This window comes from Schistocerca americana, chromosome 5 (genome assembly GCF_021461395.2).
Source record: "Schistocerca americana isolate TAMUIC-IGC-003095 chromosome 5, iqSchAmer2.1, whole genome shotgun sequence".
Lineage (NCBI taxonomy): Eukaryota > Metazoa > Arthropoda > Insecta > Orthoptera > Acrididae > Schistocerca > Schistocerca americana.
In genome coordinates, this window is record NC_060123.1 from 386,051,271 (window position 1) to 386,076,605 (window position 25,335).

Here is a 25,335-nt window from a genome sequence, read left to right on the forward strand (position 1 = left end):
TCAACACAAATCTCCCCTTTCGCAGTGCAACACTGTAACCACATAACCATAACGCTGTGGCTACACACATTTGCTCACTGTTGCAAATCTGAGATTGGACCATTCACTGTTTCTATTTCACTTCATCCTTCACAGTTCAGAATACCTTCTTCCTATCATCAAGCCTGATCTTTCTTTAGCTTTTGGTGAGCTATCCAATGGGCCATCTTACAACTAAATCTTCCTGCATTCTTTTGGTTAGATAGACATTATCCATTAGTTGACTATAGAATCAATCCCATATAACTTCAATTTATCTAGGAGAACTCTGTGATTCACACAGTCAAATCCCTTTGTTTGGTTACAGAAAATACCAGCCAATGCTATTTTATTATTTAATGGCTGTAAATTTTGATGAGAGAATACACAAATGGCATACTCAGTACAGCACCTTTTCTGAAACCAAAACTGCGATTTTCTGAGGATATTATAGTTGCTAAGGTGAATATCATCTAGAATACATCACCTTCTCGAAGATTTTGGAAAATGTCAGGAGTGATACAGGTTGGCAGTCATTGACATCTCTCTTATCACCAATCTTAGAGATGTTTAACATCATAATATTTCAGTCTCTCTGGTAAAATGCCTTGAGTTAGTAATGCATTACAAATTTCAGGTAAGATTTGGCTTATTAATGGAAACAAATCTTTAGTACTCTATTGGGAAAAAAAGCATCAGAACCAGATGAGCTTTTATTTTTGAGAGAATGTGTAGTTTTCTTAATATCGGAAGGAGAGGTTGGTAATACATTCCTATGATTGAATTTTATGAGAGTAACTGTTTTCACACATGTTTTGCTTTTTCTCTTGAAATGTTTGTTCCTATGCTTTTACTATATTTAAGAAATGCTTATTAAATATATTCGCCACAGTGATTAATCATTTATAGCCCTTCCATTCAGTTCAATTGCGATGTTATCCTATTCTGTGGCAGGTTGTCCTGTCTCTCGTTTCACTACATTCTATATAGCCTTAAGTCTGTTGTCGGAATTACTGATTACTGACAAAATATGTGCATGTGCCTTGATATTTTTTAGATAACCTTTCTTGGTAATTTTGAGTAGTTTTTACAGAGTGCAGCTACTGCAGGATGTGTACTTGTTCTTGCCAACAGAATCATTTTCCTTTTCCTTTCACAAGCTTCTTCTGAGAGTAAAGATCATATTAGACTTCCTGGATGGTATCGATTCACTGTTCGTAGATGGATGTGTTGGATAGTTGCTGAAGCCCTGTGGTTAACAGTTACGCTAAAAAGTTAATTAGCGCAGGGTCAGTTTTGAAGTGAAGAATGATGACTGTTTATACAGTTGTGATGTTAATTTAAATTTAATTGAAGAATGGTGTTGGGAAGAGAGGTGAGGCAAGATTGAAAGTTAAAAATTGTCACAAGGTAATAAGGTGTCTGTTAGATTCGAGGTGGGGAGGATCTTTATTCCTCCCAAAAATCTTTACAGCTACTTGTTTTTATTCTAGCATAATATTTCATAACCCCTCTTGTCTTATGCTTTGCCCACACAGTGACCATATGCTTGTTAATTGTGGCAGGAATCTATGTTGAAAGTAAGAAAGTTTCGTACTATGTTTTATGATGTGTCTGTCTATTGCTCAGCACCATCTCTGTTTAGTGAATAGCATATAGGTATCATGCACATACTAAAAAGATGTGTGAAGTTTGTACCTAGTGCCTTATTATTATCTTATTATAATTGTCAGAAAAGATGCTACACCAATTGTTATATTCTTTCTGAATTTTAATGTTTAGAATTTTCTTAATGTACTTAACTCGACTTCAATGTGGAGTTACATTTTTTAGAGCCATAACCAGTGTAAATGACTGATTCAAATAGATAAAAGGAAAGGAAAGTACAATAATATTGCCTTTCTGTAGTGGATGCAGTATTTGATTTGTCTACTGTGCTAAATATCTTTATAAAGCGGTATCTTAACTCGGCAATGTCATTACAGCTCATCAGAAGTCATAGCCCTCACAGTTTCTAGCAAGCATACCTTCAGGAATTGACAGTAACTGAATATTTGTATGTAGAAAATAAAAGTTATTAATTTTCAGTTCGAGCAGCACTTTTAAACTAGTGTTCTTCTTTTAGCAAATTAATTAAAAGTTGAGAGGAAAGTATCAGCATTTTTTTACACTATGACTAATTGTTGGTGTGCCTTTTATTTATTGTGTGATGATACACAATAGCAGTGACACTTGGTTTGTTGTGAATTGTCCAGTCACTGTCTTACTGTTTACTGGTGTGTTTAACTTTGCAGCTGCTGTTGGTGCTGATTTGTGTGTGTGTGTGTGTGTGTGTGTGTGTGTGTGTGTGTAAATGAGTTGGTGGTGGTATGGAAACACACATATAAATAATTATAACACAGAGTTAGAATTTTTTCTATTGAATTATAGTTGTTGAGCAGACATGATTTTTTTTAGTTTGTGTCTGAAATTATTTTTATGTAGTAAAGCTTTCAGATCATAGTATAAGTTGCCAAAGATTTTTATTGTTGCATACTTCCTCTCTGGAGCATACAATTGAACAATAGGTGGATTATTTCACTTCTTCTAGTATGATGTGTCTGAACTGTGGTAAATGGATAGCAACAAACATCACACAGAAATGCTTCTGATTGCATCATTTTTTGGCAGAAATGTTACCTCATACCAGGCTCAAAGAGAAATGTGAGATAAAAATGGTCTTTCAAGGAATTTATAGTAATTTTACTAAAATTTGCCAATTGCAGCAATTCAGCTTTAAAGATGTTTTTCAACATACCTGAACAGTGTGAAAACAGCCTTAGATGTAATTGAAAAGTTAGTATTCATATCTCATTGCACAATACTAAATGGTTCCAAATAGTTTCTTTGGCTGAATTCCAAAATGACAAGTTTACTGGCATGAATTGTGATAAAGAGCTTTTTGAGGAAAATATGGCAATTGAAGAAAAACTTTCCAAAGAGTACGTTTGAGCTGTGACTAGTATGAAGTGATAGAACAAACAAAACCGCTAAAAAAAAAGGAAAAACTGTCATATTTACAACTTTCATTTCATGATGTGATGGTGACATTGAAATTGTGTTCTTGTCTCTTACTCATCTCAAAAGCCTTTTAACTAAAAATATTCTGTCTTAACTGATGTTTTTTAAAATTTGTGTTTGACAAGCCAGAGTGTTTCTTGTAGTTGTCAAATATGTAAAACTCCAGGTATTTAAAATACAGTCTGAGTCGAGTTGGACAAATTAGTGGAGTATGGTACACTAAACTGTAGTGATATCAGTAACTTTCAAATACATTACTCTTAGTGAAAAAATTAAAACCTATTTGCAGTTTAACAATTTCTTTCAATAGAGAATGTATTCTTTAGTTTCATGACTAAACATGTCTTTCAGAACTATTCTCAAAACTGTGCAGCATAAGAAAAAATGGAAAATTATACTAGGTGCTTAGAATTGTAAGGATAATTGACAGAGGGAAAATAATTGATATTTTCTATGTAACATGTGAAAATAACTTAATGAAGTTAGTCAACAGTCTGATAGATATAATAATTATCCATGTTCTTCCTATTTTAAATGTCTGCAGAGTTTATGATCATTTGCAGATTCAATGCTTATCAGTGATGGAAATTTATTGCAAGAAAAAATCATTTATAAAATAAAATGTTTACATCAAGACTAAAACTTATTTAATTTCACAGGGTTGAATAAACTGTTTTCGGAATATCTGTATGAATGTAAGATACTTTGTCATTCTGAGAAGCTTACTGATGATGCCTCACCATGTAATAAATATCAGCTTCATGATGAATTGGTAAAGGCTGTGTTAATGTCAGGCCTGGGAAATTTACTAGTCAAGCGCAACTGGAAAATTATGAATGGTCGCATAGTAAAAGACACAAATCTCACAGTCACAGAGTAAGTTTAACATTGTTGATTTTATTCTTCTTCAGAGGAGCTGGTGTATCGTATAACATATTATTTTGCAAAATAATGTGTGCTGAGCTGACAAATATCCCTATGCTTTCCCTTTCGATAGCTAAATGTAGCTGGTGGTAGATAAGAATTTGATGTCAACAGGTTTTTCAAACTAAAGACATTTAGTTTTTTTTATGGATGAAAATGTTGTGAAATTTAATTATGTCTTGTGTATAGGAAGGTCCACTTGCTATTTTATATGTGTGTAGGCAAAACAAAATGATACCCCCCCCCCCCCCCCCCCCCCCGCCACCTCCCTTCCCCCACCCACCCACCCACGATGATTTCATACTGAAAATTTCTTCTGTTTTTTCACTTGTACCATCATTGTCTCTTCAAACAAAAGATTTCTGCTAAAGAACCATGACCTCTTTAAGATTTTCTCTGATATACCGAACCTGCTCTCAAAACAGTAAAACACTGACACAAAACCTATAGCTAAGGCAAGTAGAACAGCTGCTAAATTTGAAATACTTACTTCTGCTTATTAAATATAAAAGTTGCTTACAGCGAAACCTAAAGCAAGTCACTGTCTTACACATGAAACAATAACAAACCTGCTAAGGAAATAAGGTGCCGGTGTAGTTGATGACAATTTATTGTCTTGTTGAAAAGTTGTGCATAAATGTATGTATCTTTAATGTTCACAAATCATTTGAGACAGCGGTTGCTGTAAAATATTCTTCACAGATCCAGGTAGTAGGAGAGATTATTCGTATCAGATGGTACCCAACATCCCTACAAAATTCATCATTTTTGAATGTGAGTCTCATCACAGTATCACGTGATGTATACATGATGACAGTTTAACTGTAAATTTGTGTTCCATGTCAACAAAAGATGATTCATTGTCTGTACACTATATGTTATAATAGGTTTGTTTATAAATAAATCTTCTGCTACCAGTCATGATTTTTCTTTATTTTACTTTTCACATGACGCATTTCGGGAAATGATTCCCAGTTTCAAGTCAACAAAATGAAGCAGACTCTCACACACTGACAACATCAATAGAAATGGCTTAATCACACAAAAAACGCACTTGAAAATGGGAATCATTTCTTGAAATGCCTTTTGCGAAAAGTAAAATAAAGAAAAATCATGACTGTTAGCAGAAGATTTATTTATAAACAAACCTATTTTTTTCACAGTCACAGGCTTTCAAAAACCATTTATAATGGACCAAATTGGACACTAAATGTTGACTTTAATAAAGTGCTTGCTGTAATCTACTGAATATAAACATCGACAAACAGTCCTCTGAAAAGCAAAAAAGATCAGAAGTGCAGTACTCTCCATACTCACACTTGCTAACTCTTATTTAATGAAGGAATACACATTTTTTAGTGTGCTATATGATTTAAAGTAGGTCACAGTATTAAAATATGCTTTGTTTAGACTGGTCATTCATTCATTTCAAATCACATTGTGACATTTCTCATCATATATCAGGTTGTAGCTCCTCGATGGCAGCGATCATGGCGAATAGTTGGCTGAGAGTGTGGGTGGGTACAGCACTATCCACATTAAATATGTTGTTGACACAGGCATTTGGTTTCATAGGTTTTACTTCCATAAATGTCGACCCCCCCCCCCTGCCCCTCAGTGAATTAGTTGTGGCCAGTCCATGTCTTAATTACATAATCAAATCTCTTTTACCAGGTATACAGTTACTTCACCTTCTAATTATATGACAACAGTCACTGTGCAGTATAACCTAACCAACCAAAATCACTCTCTCCCATACGAACAATGTGCATGGCACTTTAATATTAAAATTAATCAGAAGTCACTGTTAATTGTCCTACTTCACTGTATGCCTTCTTATCCACGAGGACACATCATTGCACCATTACATTATTATGATTCAGACTACCATGGGTTCCACACTCAGAATCTAGGCACTGACTGTCTTTCATATTCATGTTAATCTGCGTATGTTATTAACAGTTCTGATTCACAGTCCAGTTTCATATTGACTTAAACACATTATTGCACAACTGTGTTATGGCTGTTTTGAGTGACATGGGTTCCATGCTCGAAATCTTGGAACGGACTGACTTAAAATCGCTTCAGCCCAGTGTTTATATAGTTTTGCAAAAATGACTGCTAAAGTTTCAAATTGTTAAATATGTAATTTCAATAATTTACAATTAGAATTTTACATAACAATATAATTGAATAGCAGAGAAAAATTGGTTTTGGTCTGAACTGTGTTACAATAAGAGTTTTGACTGAAATAAGGGTTCTTGATGATGAAACTGCAAAAACAGCTAAGTAAACAGTACCATACATAAGAGTTAAGTATCTGGAAATTAACTAAGTGCTGATGTTCCTACCATGTTTTGGAAACTAGCTATATGAATAGTTTAAAGATTGATATGGGTTAGTGTAGGAAAAGGGAGAGAAGGAAACGTAGTAGGTGAATATGGATTGGGGGACAGAAATGAAAGAGGAAGCCGCCTGGTCGAATTTTGCACAGAGCACAACATAATCATAACTAACACTTGGTTTAAGACTCATGAAAGAAGGTTGTATACATGGAAGAACCCTGGAGATACTAAAAGGTATCAGATAGATTATATAATGGTAAGACAGAGATTTAGGAACCAGGTTTTAAATTGTAAGACATTTCCAGGGGCAGATGTGGATTCTGACCACAATCTATTGGTTATGACCTGTAGATTAAAACTGAAGAAACTGCAAAAAGGTGGGAATTTAAGGAGATGGGACCTGGATAAACTAAAAGAACCAGAGGTTGTACAGAGATTCAGGGAGAGCATAAGAGAGCAATTGACAGGAATGGGGGAAATAAATACAGTAGAAGAAGAATGGGTAGCTTTGAGGGATGAAGTAGTGAAGGCAGCAGAGGATCAAGTAGGTAAAAAGACTAGGGCTAGTAGAAATCCTTGGGTAACAGAAGAAATATTGAATTTAATTGATGAAAGGAGAAAATATAAAAATGCAGTAAATGAAACAGGCAAAAAGGAATACAAACGTCTCAAAAATGAGATCGACAGGAAGTGCAAAATGGCTAAGCAGGGATGGCTAGAGGACAAATGTAAGGATGTAGAGGCCTATCTCACTAGGGGTAAGATAGATACCGCCTACAGGAAAATTAAAGAGACCTTTGGAGATAAGAGAACGACTTGTATGAATATCAAGAGCTCAGATGGAAACCCAGTTCTAAGCAAAGAAGGGAAAGCAGAAAGGTGGAAGGAGTATATAGAGGGTCTATACAAGGGCGATGTACTTGAGGACAATATTATGGAAATGGAAGAGGATGTAGATGAAGATGAAATGGGAGATATGATACTGCGTGAAGAGTTTGACAGAGCACTGAAAGACCTGAGTCGAAACAAGGCCCCCGGAGTAGACAATATTCCATTGGAACTACTGACGGCCGTGGGAGAGCCAGTCCTGACAAAACTCTACCATCTGGTGAGCAAGATGTATGAAACAGGCGAAATACCCTCAGACTTAAAGAAGAATATAATAATTCCAATCCCAAAGAAAGCAGGTGTTGACAGATGTGAAAATTACCGAACTATCAGCTTAATAAGTCACAGCTGCAAAATACTAACACGAATTCTTTACAGACGAATGGAAAAACTAGTAGAAGCCAACCTCGGGGAAGATCAGTTTGGATTCCGTAGAAACACTGGAACACGTGAGGCAATACTGACCTTACGACTTATCTTAGAAGAAAGATTAAGGAAAGGCAAACCTACGTTTCTAGCATTTGTAGACTTAGAGAAAGCTTTTGACAATGTTGACTGGAATACTCTCTTTCAAATTCTAAAGGTGGCAGGGGTAAAATACAGGGAGCGAAAGGCTATTTACAATTTGTACAGAAACCAGATGGCAGTTATAAGAGTTGAGGGACATGAAAGGGAAGCAGTGGTTGGGAAGGGAGTAAGACAGGGTTGTAGCCTCTCCCCGATGTTGTTCAATCTGTATATTGAGCAAGCAGTAAAGGAAACAAAAGAAAAATTCGGAGTAGGTATTAAAATTCATGGAGAAGAAATAAAAACTTTGAGGTTCGCCGATGACATTGTAATTCTGTCAGAGACAGCAAAGGACTTGGAAGAGCAGTTGAATGGAATGGACAGTGTCTTCAAAGGAGGATATAAGATGAACATCAACAAAAGCAAAACAAGGATAATGGAATGTAGTCTAATCAAGTCGGGTGATGCTGAGGGAATTAGATTAGGAAATGAGGCACTTAAAGTAGTAAAGGAGTTTTGCTATTTGGGGAGCAAAATAACTGATGATGGTCGAAGTAGAGAGGATATAAAATGTAGGCTGGCAATGGCAAGGAAAGCGTTTCTGAAGAAGAGAAATTTGTTAACATCGAGTATAGATTTAAGTGTCAGGAAATCATTTTTGAAAGTATTCGTATGGAGTGTAGCCATGTATGGAAGTGAAACATGGACGATAAATAGTTTGGGCAAGAAGAGAATAGAAGCTTTCGAAATGTGGTGCTACAGAAGAATGCTGAAGATTAGATGGGTAGATCACATAACTAATGAGGAAGTATTGAATAGGATTGGGAAGAAGAGAAGTTTGTGGCACAACTTGACCAGAAGAAGGGATCGGTTGGTAGGACATGTTCTGAGGCATCAAGGGATCACCAATTTAGTATTGGAGGGCAGTGTGGAGGGTAAAAATCGTAGAGGGAGACCAAGAGATGAATACACTAAGCAGATTCAGAAGGATGTAGGTTGCAGTAGGTACTGGGAGATGAAAAAGCTTGCACAGGATAGAGTAGCATGGAGAGCTGCATCAAACCAGTCTCAGGACTGAAGACCACAACAACAACAACATGGGTTAGTTTCTTAACTTTATCAGTAATATAGTAATTACATTTGTTTACTTGTCAACAATGCAACTGCAATAGTAAATAATTATTTTTAGTTAATTGAACTGAGCATTAGCAAAACTATTTAGTTGTAATGATTCAGATTAATTAGGAATTATTCTGACTAATGTAATTTAGCTAAGTTGCGTCTGGTCTTATATTCGGAATTACAGAATGACGACTTTGTCTTCAGCACATATCTCAGTATCACTAATGATAATTAAGGAGGCAAAAAAAGTCATTTAAGGAGACAAATAACAAAGGTAAATGGGACTAGATCCCAGCTTGCTTTGCTACAATGTGGTGGGTCTCTAAATTAAAAGGTTCAGATTGATTGTTGCAGTCACTAGTTCCTGAGATTCCATGGCTTTAAGTGGCTGTAAAACATTCGTGTGCCTATTTCAGTTGACAATATCTCATCTGCTTCCACAGTAAGACTTCAGACATTATTTAGCGTTTTTCCCTCTTTTGCAGGCTTGAGCAGCATGCTACCATAACACCAGACAGTGTTAATTACAAGCATTGTGATAACTCAAGCCCATATCTTACACATTTCAATGAAATAAAGTCTCTCGAAAGAAGATCTTTGTTAATCAGAGAGTCTTCTGTTGTATCTCCACTGTGTGTCATCCTATTTAAGCCAGGAGAACTTGTAGCAGAAAAGGTAAAACGTGTTTAAAATAATGTTTTTTGCCAAAAAAATACTTTATCTATATATATAATGATTGTACTTGTAACAGATATGTTTTTAACTTCCAGAAATGCTATATACCACTGACAATGCCCCCCCCCCCCCCCCCACACCCACCCACACACACACACACACACACACACACACACACACACACACACACACACACACACATTCTCTCTCTCTCTCTCTCTCTCTCTCTCTCTCTCTCTCTCTCTCTCTCCTGTGACCACAGGACTGTACATTCTGTGTGTGTTTTCTTTTTGCTAGAAGAAGAGCTAGTGCTCGAAACCTAGTGTGATTGCTGTCTCGTGTTGCGTGTTTGTGTGCTCCAAGCGTTTATACTTTGTGAGTGAGTGGTTACCTTTCCCGTATTTTAAGTACTGCTCCATCTTGGAATTTCCATTATTATAGCACTATAAAAAATAACAGAAATGGGCTCGCAGTTTTTCTTTACATCTAGAGTGAGTTTTATCTTCTCATAAGCTACATTCACGAAGAATGTTGGTGGTCATCAAATATTCCTTGATGCTTACGATAGTAAAGTTGTGGCATAAATCCATTTTCTCCTCATTTTGATTTGATACCTCAGTCTACCTATAAAGTCTTTAGTATTTTTCAATAACATTACATTTTAAAAGTTTAAGTCTTTCCTTGTATGTATTGTTTATGGTCCATGTTTCGCTTCCATAAAAGGCTACACTCTAGACAAAAACTTTCAGAAAATTATATTCATTATTTTAAGGAACCATTTTCGGGCTATTGTTACTCTACATTATATATTCTCTCTGCATCTACCATTGTCAGTATTTTGCTGCACAAATAGAAAAATTGTTTACTACTTTCTCTGTCTCATTCCTCATCTAATTCAATTAGTGTCACTTGAATTAATTCAATCCATTGCCTTTTTGGGGGAATGACTGCTCAAATCCTCATCAGGCTATCCAGATTTAGGTTTTCCATGATTTCAGTAAATCGCTGCAGGCAAATGTGTTGGGATGGTTCTGTTGAAACGGTACGGCCAATTTCCTTCTCTATCCCAAAACACTGACAGTATGTGTTCCATCTCTAATGATCTTGATGTCAGTGGGACGTTAAACCCTAGTCTTCCTTTCTTCACCTATTCTTCTTCTTTTTTGGATGTCCTTCTTATAACCTTTTCGCAAGATACTATCCATTCCCTTTACCATGCAGGTTGGCTCAGTGGTAAGACAATGGACTTGCATTTAGGAGGAGCACAGTTGAGATCTGCATCTGGCCATCCAAAATTTTCTGAGTTACTTACTGTTCTATTGAAAAGAATAGGCCTAATTCCCTTCCTCAGCGTTGTCTAATGACTGTGTCATTGAGGATATGTTAAAAGCTAATCTTCCTTCGTTCCGTTTCATTTAACTTACCTTGCAAGTTCTCTACTTTCTCTAACAATTACAGTACCACTGGCAAACAAACTTTTTATTTCAGCTCCCAGAACTTTAATCCCTTTTTCAAATTTCTGCTTTGTTTCATGTATCATTTGCCCCTTGTTTAGTGTGAATAACATATACACTCACATATAGGCCAATTTTTTTAGATATACTAACTTAGTATTTCTAAATCATTGTCATTTGTGAAAGAAAAAGGTTTGACTTGTTATACGATTGTTAACTTTGGAGTTTGATGCTGTGGTTGTTGTTTTTCCATTGGGATGGCACTAGTGATGTGGAAGCTGAGGAATTAAGTGAGATTAGAAATAAGTTTACCATTCTGCCAAAATTAAATTTAAAAAAAGGATGAAGCTCAACCATATTTTGGTGTAACCAGGACACCAAAAACTTCCAGGATGTATTTAAAGAGTAACAATGTAGGAAAATTAGTAAACAGTAAGTTAGTTTTGTTGTTAGGCAGTTATAATATTGCTGCATGAACTGGGATCAAAATACTAAATAAACACTTATTTAATACCTAGTGCTGGTCTTTGTCAGGTGTTAAAGGGGTATATAGGGTCATTGTGTAAAGATTTCCCAAAGGAAGTCACCATAGTTGCAGTGGGTGTTTCGGGCATCAACATTGTTGTTGTTGTCGTTGTCGTCTTCAGCCCAGAGACTGGTTTGATGCAGCTCTCCATGCTACTCTATCTTCTGCAAGCTTCTTCATCTCCAAGTAACTGCTGCAACCTACATCCTTCTGAATCTGCTTACTGTATTCATCTCTTGGTCTCCCTCTTATCATTTTTACCCTCCACACTGCCCTCCAACACTAAATTGGTGATTCCTTGGTGCCTCAGAACATGCCCTACCAACTGATCCCTTCCTCTAGTTAACTTTGCCACACATTCCTCTTCTCCCCAATTCTATTCAGTACCTCCTCACTAGTTAAATGGTTTACCCATCTAATCATCAGCATTCTTCAGTAGCATCACATTTTGAAAGCTTCTATTCTCTTCTTGTCCACACTGTTTATTGTCCATGTTTCACTTCCATACATGGCTACATTCCATACAAATACTCTGAGAAAATGCTTCCTCACACTTAAATCTATACTCAATGGTAACAAATTTCTCTTCTCCAGAAACGCTTTTCTTGCCATTGCCAGTCTACATTTTATATCCTCTCTACCTCGACCATCATTACTTATTTTCCTCCCCATACAGCAAAACTCGCCTACTTCTTTGTGTCTCATTTCCTAATCTAATTCCCTCAACACCACCTGATCTATTTCGACTACATTCCGTTATCCTCATTTTGTTTTTGTTAACGTTCATCTTAGATCCTCCTTTCAAGACACTGTCCATTCTGTTCAGCTGCTCTTCCAGGACCTTTACTGTCTCTGATAGAATTACAATGTCATCAGCAAACCTTAAGGTTTTTATTTCTTCTCCATGGATTTTAATTCCTACTCCGCATTTTTCTTCTGTTTCCTTTACTGGTTGCTCAATATACATCAGGGATAGACTACAACCCTGTCTCACTCCCTTCCCAACTACTGCTTCCCTCTCATGCCCCCTTGACTCTTTGAACTGTACTGGATCCCTGTCACCTTCAGAATTTGAAAGAGAGATGCACAGATATAATAAACAGAATCATATTATAAAGTAGTCAGTAGTCTCTCAGGCCAAGCTCTGCAGTTCCTTAACATTACGCTTTGGTACTGGTCTGTATGCAAAATCTACCAAATTGGAGTACAAAGGTAATTGATAAACAAAAAGTAGAGTATTTCAGGAAGAATACACTAAAGAACATGAACTGGAGAAATGTGTACATGCTTGTGACACGCGATTCTAAGGAAACTATAAGTGACAGGCAGTTACGGGTAAAATTTTAAAAATGTACGTCATTACAAAAAAAGTGCAAAATAGTGGAGAAAGTCGTCCAGGCATTGAAACAAATGCCTTATAAGAACAGTAAATGTAATAGACCTGGCGCCGCGTGACCACTATGTTTGCAGGTTCGAATCCTGCCTCGGGCATGGATGTGTGTGATGTCCTTAGGTTAGTTAGGTTTAAGTAATTCTAAGTTCTAGGGACTGATGACCCCAGATGTTAAGTCCCATAGTGCTCAGATCCATTTGAACCATTTTTTGTAATAGACCTTGCCATTGGTGGGGAGGCTTGCATGCCTCAGCAATACAGATAGCTGTACCATAGTGCAACAACAATGGAAGGGTATCTGTTGAGAGACCAGACAAACATGTGGTTCCTGAAGAGGGCCTAACTGTGCTGGTACTGCAAACGGCTGAAAGCAAGGGGAAACTACAGCTGTAATTTTTCCCAAAGGCATGCAGCTTTACTGTATGGTTAAATGATGGTGGCCTCTTGGGTAAAATATTCCAGAGGTAAAATAGTCCCCCATTCAGATCTGCAGGTGAGGACTCCTCAGAAGGACGTTGTTATCAGCAGAAACAAAACTGGCATTCTATAATTGGAGCGTGGAATGTCAGATCCCTTAAATGGGCCGGTAGGTTAGAAAATTTAGAAAGGGAAATGGATAGTTTAAAGTTAGATGTAGTGGGAATTAGTGAAATTCAATGACAGGAGGAACAACACTTCTGCTCAGGTGAATACAGGGTTATAAATACAAAATCAGATAGGGGTAATGCAGGAGTAAGTTTAATAATGAATAATAAAATAGGAGGACAGGTAAACTACTACAAACAGCATAGTGAACACATTATTGTAATCAAGATAGACACGAAGCCACACCTACCACAGTAGCACAAATTTATATGCCAACTAGCTCCACAGACGATGAACAGAGTCAAGAGATGTATGATGAGATAGGAGAAATCATTCAGATGGTGAAAGGAGATGAAAATTTAATAGTCAAGGGGGACTGGAATTCTATAGTTGGAAAAGGAAGAGAAGGAAAAGTAGTAGGTGAATATGGAATGGGGGTAAGGAATGAAAGAGGAAGCCGCCTGGTAGAATTTTGCACAGAGCATAACTTAATCATAGCTATCACTTGGTTCAAGAAATATGAAAGAAGGTTGTATAAATGGAAGAGGCCTGAGACAATGTGAGGTTTCAGATAGGTTATATAGTGGTAAGACAGAGATTTGGGAATCAGGTTTTAAATTTTAAGATACTTACAGAGGCAGATGTGGATTCTGACCACAATCTATTGGTTAAGAACTGTTGATTAAAATTGAAGAAACTGCAAAAAGCAAGAAACTGGAATTTAAGGTGATGGGACCTGGATAAACTGAAAGAACCGGAGGTTGTAGAGAGCATTATGGAACAGTTGACAAGAATGGGGGGAAATAAATATAGTAGAAGAAGAATGGGTAGCTTTGAGTTAGGAAATAGTGAAGGCAGTGGAGGATCAAGTACATAAAAAGATGAAAGCTTGTAGAAATCCTTGGGTAACAGAAGAGATATTCAATTTTATTGATGAAAGAGGAAAATATAAAAATGCTGTAAATGAAAAAAGGAATACAAACATATCAAAAATGAGATCAACATGAAGTGCAAAATGGCTAAGCAGGGATGGCTAGAGGACAAGTGTACGGATGTAGAGGCAAATCTTACTAAGGGTAAGATAGATACTGCCTACAGGAAAATTAGAGACACCTTTGAAGAAAAGAGAACCACTTGTATGACTATCAAGAGCTCAGGTTGAAAACCAATTCTAAGCAAAGAAGTGAAAGCAAAAAGGTGGAAGGAGTATATAGAGGGTCTATACAAGGTCAACATACTTGAGGGCAATATTATGCAAATGGAAGAGGACGTAGGTGAAGATGAAATGGGAGATATGATACTGCATGAAGAATTTGACAGAGCACTAGAAGACCTAAGTCAGAAAAAGGCCCTGGGAGTAGACAACATTCCATTAGAACTATGATAGCCTTGGAAGAGCCAGCCCTGGCAAAACTCTACTGTGTGGTGAGCAAGATGTATGAGACAGGTGAAATACCCTCAGACTTCCAGAAGAATATAATAATTCAAATCCCAAAGAAAGCAGACGTTGAATTGTGTGAAAATTACTGAACTATCAGTTTAACAAGTCATCATTGCAAAATACTAACATGATTTCTTTAGAAACAGATGCAAAAACTAGTAGGAGCCGACCTGGGGAAGATCAGTTCGGTTTCTGTAGAAATGTTGGAACAATTCAGGCAATACTGACCCTATGATTTATCTTAGAAGATAAAGTAAAGACAAACCAACATTTCTAGCATTTGTAGGCTTACAGAAAGATTTGACAATGTTGACCAGAATACTTTCTTTCAAATCCTGAAGGTGACTGGGGTCAAATTCAGGGAGCGAAAAGCTATTTACAATTTGTGCAGAAACCAGACGGCAATTTTAAGAGTCAAGGGAAAAGTTGTAGCCAGTCCCCAAGGCTATTGAATCTATATACTGAACAACCAGTGAAGGAAACCGAAGAAAAATTTGGAGTAGGAGTTAAAATCCATGGAGAAGAAATAGAAACTTTGAAGTTTGCTGATGACATTGTAATTCCGTCAGAGACAGCAAAGGACCTGGAAGAGCATTCGAATGGAATGGACAGTATCTTGAAAGGAGGCTATAAGATGAACATCAACAAAACCAAAATGAGGATAATGGAATGTAGTCGAATTAAGTCTGGTGATGCTGAGGGAATTAGATTAAGAAATGAGACAATTAAAGTAGTAGATACGTTTTGTTATTTGGGGAGGAAAATAAGTGATGATGGTCGAGGTAGAGAGTATATAAAATGTAAACTGGCAATGGCAAGAAAAGTGTTTTTGGAAAAGTGAAATTTGTTAACATCGAGTATAGCTTTAAGTGTCACAAAGTCTTTTCTAAAAGTATTTGTATGGAATGTAGCCATGTATGGATGTGAAACATGGACGATAAATAGTTTAGACAAGAAGAGAATAGAAGCTTTTGAAATGTGGTGTTACAGAAGAATGCTGAAGCTGGATGGGTAAATCGACTGACTAATGAGGAGGTACTGAATAGAATGGGTGAGATGAGGAATTTGTGGCACAGAGTGTCTATAAGAAGGGATCGGTTGGTAGGACATGTTGTGAGGCATCAAGGGATCACCAGTGTAGTATTGGAGGGTAGCGTGGAGCGTAAATATCGTAGAGGGAGACGAAGAGATGAATATGCTATGCAGATCCAGAATGATGTAGGTTGCAGTAGTTACTTGGAAATGAAGAAGCTTGCACAGGGTAGAGTAGCATGGAGAGCTGCATCAAACCAGTCTCTGGGCTGAAGACCACAACAACAATAACAGAAGATGAGATATCTTCAAGAGTTAATAATACATCAGTTACAAATGTGTGTATGTGACAAAGGTATCAGGGTTGCCACAGGTTCTGGAAATCAGGGAATTTCAAACACGTCAGGGAAATCGGGGACATTTGAAAAAACACTGGGAAAATCTCGTTTCTGTCTCTGTAGATGAAATGGTTTGTTTATTGAGGGGTCATGCATTGTCGCTGGCTGGGTGCAGCTGAGTACATTCGCCGCTATCCTACTCCCCCATTACTACTGTTCCTTCCATTCCTACCATTCCCCCTCTGCTTGCAGTCAGTGCTGCCCCAAGTTCTTGTTGCTAGTCCAGCAGCTGCCGACGAGAGGCAGGGAGGCACAAGGAGTCGATCATTTGGATCTGATTTGCAGAGATTGTAGGCACAGCAGCCAGATACAGGGGTCAAATTGTGTGTGAATATGTGTGTGTGTTTGTCCCTGCTTTCTGACAAAAGCTATGGCTGCAAATTTAATTATGAGAGTGTGATTGTCTTTGCTATGTGCCTGTACGCGGCTCAGCAATCATCTTTATGGTGAGTTGCTTCCTATGGACATTATTATTGATTCTCAGAGTATTTGAACAAGTTATCTGTTGCATGGATTTATCACTGTGATCTCATTTCATCAACATGCTGTCGGTGGCTCATGAATATATGGCCACACGAATGGATTTCCGCGACACGCCATAAACACAGGCCATTTCTGCAGGTGTCTGTAATGGATTGGGCCTGCCGATCTGAAGCCATTTGGTTCCCAATAATGTGCAGGCCCTTCCCATAGGATCTAGTCTCTCCGATCTTCCCGCAGACTGGGTCTATGTGTGGCAAAATGCAGTGGATTTTCATGGTTTATCCATGGACCCAGGACTATAGTGCTCGTCAGCAGGCCAGAGGCCATGGGCAATGGATTTCAGGAATTGACACTGTCTCACTGCAAGTACTTTGTACAGTGTGACATTTTATAGACATTTTATTTGTTCTAGTACATGTTAGCACTTCAAAAGTAGTTTACATCTTAGAAAGTGTGGACGATAAAAAGAAGAAAATTGTCAGTCGCTGGCAGTTTGCATGCTATGTAGTCATATATTTCCTGAAAGAAAAATCGCACAATACCTGTAATATAATAGATATAACACAGTGGGTAATTACTGGCAATAACTAACATAGTAGAGCCAACATTTTATTGATGGTCACCTACAGTGTTGGTTTACAAAGTCTCCCAGCCTTATACACTTCATTCAGGAGGCCTACTTTTTTCTGAGGTTATTTCTGAAATCAGTGGAGGTATTTTAAATCTGTGTTGCGACTCCAAGAAAATGTGTGTTTTTGTTACAAAATGTGTTTCGTTTTATTGAAATAAAATAAAATCAATGGTCTTAATGAAACACAAATACCACTTGGCTTGTTTTCTCCATCTAAAAGCAGTTCATTACAAAAGATATTGATGTTAGTACTTAAGAATTCTGCTCACATCAGGAAACACCACCTGCTTGCAAGTTCGTTTTAGATATTTCCTCTTTTTCACTATTGTTTCTTGCACTGCAGCTGCAAAGACAGATTGTCAACTTACATCTTTTCTTACCCTTGAGATCTCAAAATTTGTCAGGGTAAAATGCTAAAACTTGTGTGGAAATTGGGGAAATATCAGGGAAAGTTGTGGCAACCCTGGTTATTTAACAAGGACTTTGTTTCTGTAATTCAAAAGAGTGCATTATCTAGCACAGTAAATACTGACCTCGAATACATGTGACTGCCTTTACAAGTAATTTCAGTTAAACGAGTACAGTCCTCACGAAACCAGATGTAGTATTGCCATAAAAAATTTAAAATATAATGACTAATATAAAGAGTAACATTGCAAAGTTAAAGTGTGTTCTTATGAGTTTACTAACATAGTAAGTTACTTGGGCAAAACATTATTTTCATTAGAATGTTTCCTGATTGGATGAAATATTGCTGCAATCTATGGTGCAAGCAGTGTGGCAAATCGATTAGCGTTGCTGGCTGGCATCCTATTAGTTGCCAGTTCCATGTCAACATCTACATCTACATCCATACCTAACAAGCCACAGACTGACGCATGACAACTTGTACTACTGCTAGTTCTTTCCTTCACTGTTCCACTTTGCAAATGCAGTGAGCGACTGTCTGTATGCCTCCATATGAACCCTACTTTATCCTTGTGGTATTTATGCAGAATTTATGTAGGTGACAGTAGAATAGTTTTGCAGTCAGCTTCAAATGCCAGTTCTGTAAATCTTAAAACTAGTGTTTCATGAAAAGAAAGTAGTCTTACATCAAAAAATTCCTATTTGAGTTCATGAAGCATCTCCGTAATACTTACATGTTTATTGAATCTACTGGTAACAAATCTAGCAGCACCCATTCGAATGCTTTGATGTCTTCCTTTAATATGACCTGATGGGAATACCAAACACTCTAGCAGTACTCCAGAATTGGTCACTGTAGTGTTCCATTCATGGTCTCCTTTACTGATGCACTACAATTTCTCAAAATTCTGCCAGTAAACCAAAGTTGACCATTCACCTTGCCTTCTATCATCCATACATGCTTGTTCCATTTCATGTCGCTTCACAACATTACATCTAGATATTTAATCACCGTGATTATATCAAGCACGCTGTATTTGAACATTATGGGATTGTTTTTCCTACTCATCTCTCATTAACTTACATTTTTCTACATTTAGAGAGCAGGCTGACATTAATCTCACCAACTAGAAATTTTGTCAGTCATCTTGTACTGTCCTGCAGTAAATGAATGATGACACCTTAATGTACAGCACTGTGTCATTAGCAACCACAAAATGGCATTCACCCTGCCCATCAGATCATGTATGTATATTGAGAATAAGAGCAGCCCATTACCCTGGGTGCACTCCTGATGATACCCTTGGCTCTTACCAACACTTGCCTTAAAGGACAACATACTGGGTTCCATCACTTAAAAAGTCTTTGAGGCAGTCACATATCTGGGAATCTCATCATATGCTCAGACCTTCATTTACAGCCTGCAGTTCAAACCTACCCATCAGAAATTATTTGTATTTATCATATTTTGAAGGTTCTTGATAAATCTTATGTTTATAATGTTTGTATGTGTTGAATATTTGATGTTTGTATAAATACAAGCATTCTGAAGTATTCAATGTTTGTATAAATAACTGTAATCTCTATCTAGGAAGTCGGTTTTGTGCTGGCTGTATGTTGGTGATTGTATTAAACATCCATTCAGTGCCAAGTGTTGTATTTCAACAACGCTGCTTTTGGGTATGGGCTTGTTTCTGGTTACAAGGTGGTGAAGTTCTCAAGTTAAGCCTCGTGTTGGTGTCATCATAAATGGCCAAGCTGTATGGGCAATGGACAAGTTGGTTTCCTTCTCTGTAATGTTGGATGCTTATTGTAGTCAGCTAAAGAAGACATACATTCCATGAAACAAAAACAATTGTGCTGAAACTCACAAATGGGGGAAATACATCCAGTCAACAGGGACATCCATTCCAAAAATAACCATCAATGACAGGGAACAGCCCTTTGAATTTGACATTTTGACAGAATACAGTCATTTACTGTGGAAGATCAGAGCTCCGGATTGACAAACTTATTTCAACAAGCAGACATAAGTAAGATTGCACTGTGCCATTGTTTGCCATTAAAGATGTTAGCCTGCCATCATCAATGAGATGAGCTCCAGTAGAGATGCCTAGTTAAACTGGTGAAGCTTTTGTCAAAATTGCAAATTGGGCTCACAAAAGAAATCTACATGCCATCTACAGTCATCAGCATTGTAGGGAGCGAAGGAGAAATTTAGATCACCAAATGTCGTGAGCTGCCACAACTCGTTTGTAAAGCTGTGTGTATAGGGCCAGCGGAACCAGTCCAGCAAGGGCATCTGAGTATTGTCGAGGAAGAATAGTACTCAGCCACTAATACAGACAACATACGGGGGAAGTTGCTATTGAACTGCCAATAGGATCTGGCCTGGCTGAGGAACAATATTGGCAACTGATGGCCATTTTGCATTTGGATGCTTTCTGATTTGAAGCGGAATAGACAGATCAAGTAGCCCATGGTAAAACACCACATTGACACTGGGACTCTGTGCTGGCCGACTAGCCATAAGGATCCAGAGAGTAGACTGGTGAGAGAGGCACTAAGACTTGAGGCAAACATTGTCACAGTGGATGTAAATGTCGCTGGCCAGTTCTCTAATGATCTGTTACACACCATATACGTCACAGTAAGAAAAGCTAGCAATGGAAAATATGCAACCTTTATATCTGGTACCAATCTTGCCTGGGTAAATGCCAAATTGGAATTGGCCTGTTGGGGAGGTTTTCAAAGTCAACAAATGGGAATATATGGACAATAGTCTCCACTGATTCCCTTAAACCCCCCCCCCCCCCCCCTCTCTCCGCACCTTGCCCCCCTGTGCTACCACAAAAGCTTTACTGACTGCTGAAGCTCCAGAAATTGCAAAGTTTCTTGAAGCAGCCATAATTTGGAAGCATAGAGAAATCTGTGTTACCAAACCTGTCATCAGAAGTTAAGGGGGGTAGGACGTCAAACGGGCTGACTTGGAGCAGGAGAGGCACCACAGGACATTTTAATTTCCACTGTCTATACTTTTACAAGTAAATTCATAAACCTTTGTCAGCATGACCAGAAAGGATTCAGGATTCACACTCGTAGCAGCGGACATTCAAAAACATAACAAAATAATTTTTTTGACATGTGAAATTTCATCATTTTTTCACTTACTATTGGCTGCATTTGTTGCTATAGGTACACTTTTCTTCATAAGTAAGAGAGACTGTTCGATGAATTTCGCACAGCATACAAACCATACTTACAGGTATCTGAAACTCTAGAATCTATTTAATTTATGAAAAAATGAATTAGCTGTTACGTTTTAATCTTTATGTTTATCAAATTTTGTAGTTAATTATCTCAATTTTTACCACAGTTTTTAATAGATTTGGAAAATTCAAGAGTTTCATACACCTGTAAGTATGGTTTGTATGCTGTGCAAAATTCATGAAAGAATCTCTCTCTTACTTGTGAAGAAAAATGTACCTATAGCAACAAATGTAGCCAATAGTAAGTGAAAAAATGATGAAATGTCACATGTAAAAAAATTTATTTTGTTATGTTTTTTGAACTCCCACTGCTATGAGTGTGAATCTTGAATCCTTCCTGGTCATGCTGACAAAGTTTCATGAATTTATTTGTAAAAGTATAGACAGTGGAAATTAAAATGTCCTGTGGTGCCTCTCCTGCTCGAAGTCGGCCCGTTTGACGTCCTACGCCCCCCCCCCCCCCCCCCTCCCTTAATTTCACATTGTGACATTGCCACACGATGACAACTGCCTACCATCCACAGATGATTAGTGGCACAGAACACTTTAATAAGATGTTGGCAGATATATTCTCGATGTATGTTGTTGTCAAATAGAGGGATTGGGATACAGTACTGCTCATCATGTAATTCGCATATAACACAACCAAGCAAGACACTACAAGCTTCATACTGTGGTTTCTGCTCCAGTCATTAGCCAGAAGCGACAGTGGATACACTGTTCAACTGGATAATGTTCAGAGTGACTACATGGAACATCTCTTCGACAAGACTGAAGAAACAAGGCAGCTCATTCACATTCAGGCCTTGGGTGCTCAGGAAAAAGATCGAGAGCTCTAAAACATCAATTCCAAGCACCAACCAGTGAAATACTGTCCAAGAGGCTTGGTATGAATTGCTACTTATTTGCAGAGAGTGGAACTGTTGGAAAAGTTACTAAAATACTACTTTTGGCCATTGTCACTTGTACATCACAGCTGAAGTAGAGTATTAGGACCCTTCATGAAGAAAATAAAAAAACATAGGGATGTTGTCCATGTCGTCAGTATGAAGCCAAACCTCATTCCAGAGGTGCAAACGACAAGGATATTCAAGGAAACTGAAGACCCACTTGATGATTGTGAAGCTTTGGTGGGTTGGACTATGTTCAGTGTTCCTCACAGTGAAGACAATGTAACAACATGATCAGAAAGTGAGGATGCATTAGCTTCACCATACAGAGTACTGTGGACAAATGAGAACTTCTGAAACAGTGGGTCACTGTTTTTCCAGGAGAGGGAGTGCAGTCAGTGTGGCACAGTGGTTACTGGCTGACGCATTTTGGGCCACCAGCTCAATCTCAACCATCATGAATTCTCTCTTATGTAGTACTTATTATTTCTGGAGGTTTCTGGAAATATCTTATGTTCGTATATTGTGGAATATTTAACATTTGTATAAATACCAGCATGGAATATTTGATGTTTGTATAAATAGCTGCGCACTCCGTGCAGGAGGTGTTTGCACTGTATAGACTAGTATGGAGGGCTGGAACAGACCAGTCTTTGGAGTAAAGATGATGACTGGACTGCAATCGAACTGTGAACTATTGTTGGTATTGTGGTGCTATTTATAGCAGAGTTCAGCTCCTAGCACATGCCACACCCTTCAGTGCCCAACCCCCTTTGTTTTACTTTTTATTTTACGGTTATTGGTATGTTGGACAGAATGTGATCTGTTAACTTTCTTATTATGGTAGACTGCTCCAGCAATACAACATGCCCCTGGTACAGGTGACTGCTACGGTATCCATAGGTTGACATGTATGTGGTGGGCTACGCAATTATAGAGGCTTCGAGATCAGGGCTAGTTGATCTTTAACTTCAGTGATTTCTGTGCCACTTTGAATCCAGAGCTAATGGGAACTTCTATTCACACTTTCAGTGGCTTTAAATGTGACGTGGTATTTAAATTTACAGTACACAACTTCATTAGTTTGGTGGTGTCATTACTATTATCAGACTTGGCCCACATTTGTTGTTTATAGTAAACCTGTAAAAATGGTGTTCCAAAGAAAGCTGTGATGAAAAGAGTGAAATGGAACATTTACCTTTACTGCACTTTCATGTCTGTGGAGAATGGTGTACACTAATTTTAATGAGTATGTAAAAATATATCACAACTGTAAATGTTTTTAAGTATCCTTTTGATAAAATTACATGTTCAGTCTGAGTAGTGTAAGTGACTACTCTTACTAGTGTGGAATAAGGAAGGATGATATTCTGATGGAGCACATTATAATCAATCAGCACGTGAGCCTCAGCATCCAAAGTACAACTGCCACATCTTACCCACAGCATTCAAAGGTTTAAGCTCCTTGATGTTCTCTATAATATGTCTTACTATTTAAGGAAAAATTGAGATAGTGTATCATTTGTCATGAAAATTTTTTTTTTTAGCGAGTCTCTTAGCTCTCTTTCAGTGTTCCCTGCTAGTATTGTTGTTGTGGTCTTCAGTCCAGTGACTGGTCTGCTAGTATTACAATATAAATGAGATTTCCTTCTTGATTTTATCCAGTAAAACATTAAGTTCCAGGCAAAGTGTTTCTGCATTTTAGCTTGGCAGAGTAATTGCTGCTACTGTCACCTGTGGTCGAAATTTGACCAATTGCGTCAGTGGATGTGATTTGTGATAGTAAATGTCATGTATCTTAGAGTGTCTGAAATTTTAACTGCCGAACTGATCTGTGACAAATGCTGTATTGTAGCTGTGTGTATTAGTAAAATAATTCTTTGCTTTCTCTTTAATTGTTTGATCATTGGATGGAGTCGTTGATACACTGCATTGAAAAATCAATTTTGTGTTAATGGCGACAAATTAACTTTACCCTTCTGACACCACAATGCGAATGCCGTTGTATTGTGTAAAGTCACCTCAGACACAAAATGATTTGCATTACAAAATCTGCACTGTAAATTCATCAAACCACAATTACATTTCTCAAAATTTTGTGGAATTATTTTCAGTGCACATTTAAATATATCTGTCGCATTCCCACTGTGCGTTAGGCTCGCGACTAAGTATCACGTTCTTATTGTGGAAGAAGTATGTCTTCTATGTTTATCATGTTTTTGTTGAAGATCACTTAGGACAGAACACATAACATAGGCAGTGATTACACAATAATAACCAATGGAACGTAACAGAAAACTTCAGTAGAACTCCCCAGAAACATTCTGTGAAATTAACAGTGGAACAATTATAATGTAGCACATTGTTTAAGTCATGGAACGCTAATGCACCTCAACAAGGATTGAGTATGTGCCACCGCTCCTCGCGACCGGCACGCAAACCTCGTTGACACTTGCGTTCCATCAGCTGATTGCAGCTGCCAGCCGTGCGACCGCCTTAGTCGCCACACAGCCCCCCATGGCAGAGCGGAGTTATTGCTAACTGCCTCAGACGCTGTTCTTGAATCTGGCCGGAAAGTGAGTATGATGTTCGGACTGTGTTGTACCTTGTGTGTGTGTGTGTGTGTGTGTGTGTGTGTGTGTGTGTGTGTGTGTGTTGAAGGAGCTGCGTGAGGTGCTGGATTGTCGGCTGGCGAGGACACCGGTCAGTGGAGGGAACTGTACACATCTAAAGATTCCTCATGGCAAAAGCAGGTTTAACTCAGTCAATTGACTCTGTGTTCCTTTTTTCATTCATCATAATGTCCATCGTTTTGTCTCCTGTCTTGTTATTCTGCGATGTGGATCAGTGTAAGGTGGCGTAAGTGCTGGTTTAATCCCATCTTTGCATAGAATGTCATGAGTGCAATGCTGTAACTCTTTATGTACAAATGTATGCGGTGTCCCATGTTGTGATGCTGTATGCGGTTGCATGTGTGAAATCAGATCCCACAATTGGATGATCAATAAACTCACCTGGTAGCCGCAGGGATTTCCCATAGACCAACTCAGCAGGGAATGCGTCAAGGTCTGGCTTAGTGATTCTGCAGAGGCCGAGTAGCACTAAAGGAAGAGCCGTGGTCCACTTCGATTCATGATACATTATGGCAGCTTTGAGGGACCAGTGCCACCATTCAACCATGCCGTTGCTGGCTGGATGATAACTCATTGCTACGTGATGTGATGCACCGCAAAACTTGCTCAGCTGAGTAAATAATTCAGACTCAAACTGGCGTCCTCTGTCAGTT

At 38.0% G+C, this 25,335-nt stretch overlaps 1 protein-coding gene across 3 annotated transcripts in view; it reads left to right on the plus strand.

Annotated features, from left to right (window-relative positions):
* LOC124615844 (ATP-dependent RNA helicase DHX30-like) overlaps positions 1 to 25,335 on the plus strand; it is a 358,540-nt gene that overhangs the window by 228,925 nt on the left and 104,280 nt on the right. For all 3 annotated transcript variants that reach the window (XM_047143997.1, XM_047143996.1, XM_047143998.1), the window contains 2 exons: positions 3,738 to 3,954; positions 9,350 to 9,539. In XM_047143997.1, the coding sequence (XP_046999953.1) occupies positions 3,738 to 3,954; positions 9,350 to 9,539 (407 nt within the window). The remainder of the gene's footprint in view (positions 1 to 3,737; positions 3,955 to 9,349; positions 9,540 to 25,335) is intronic.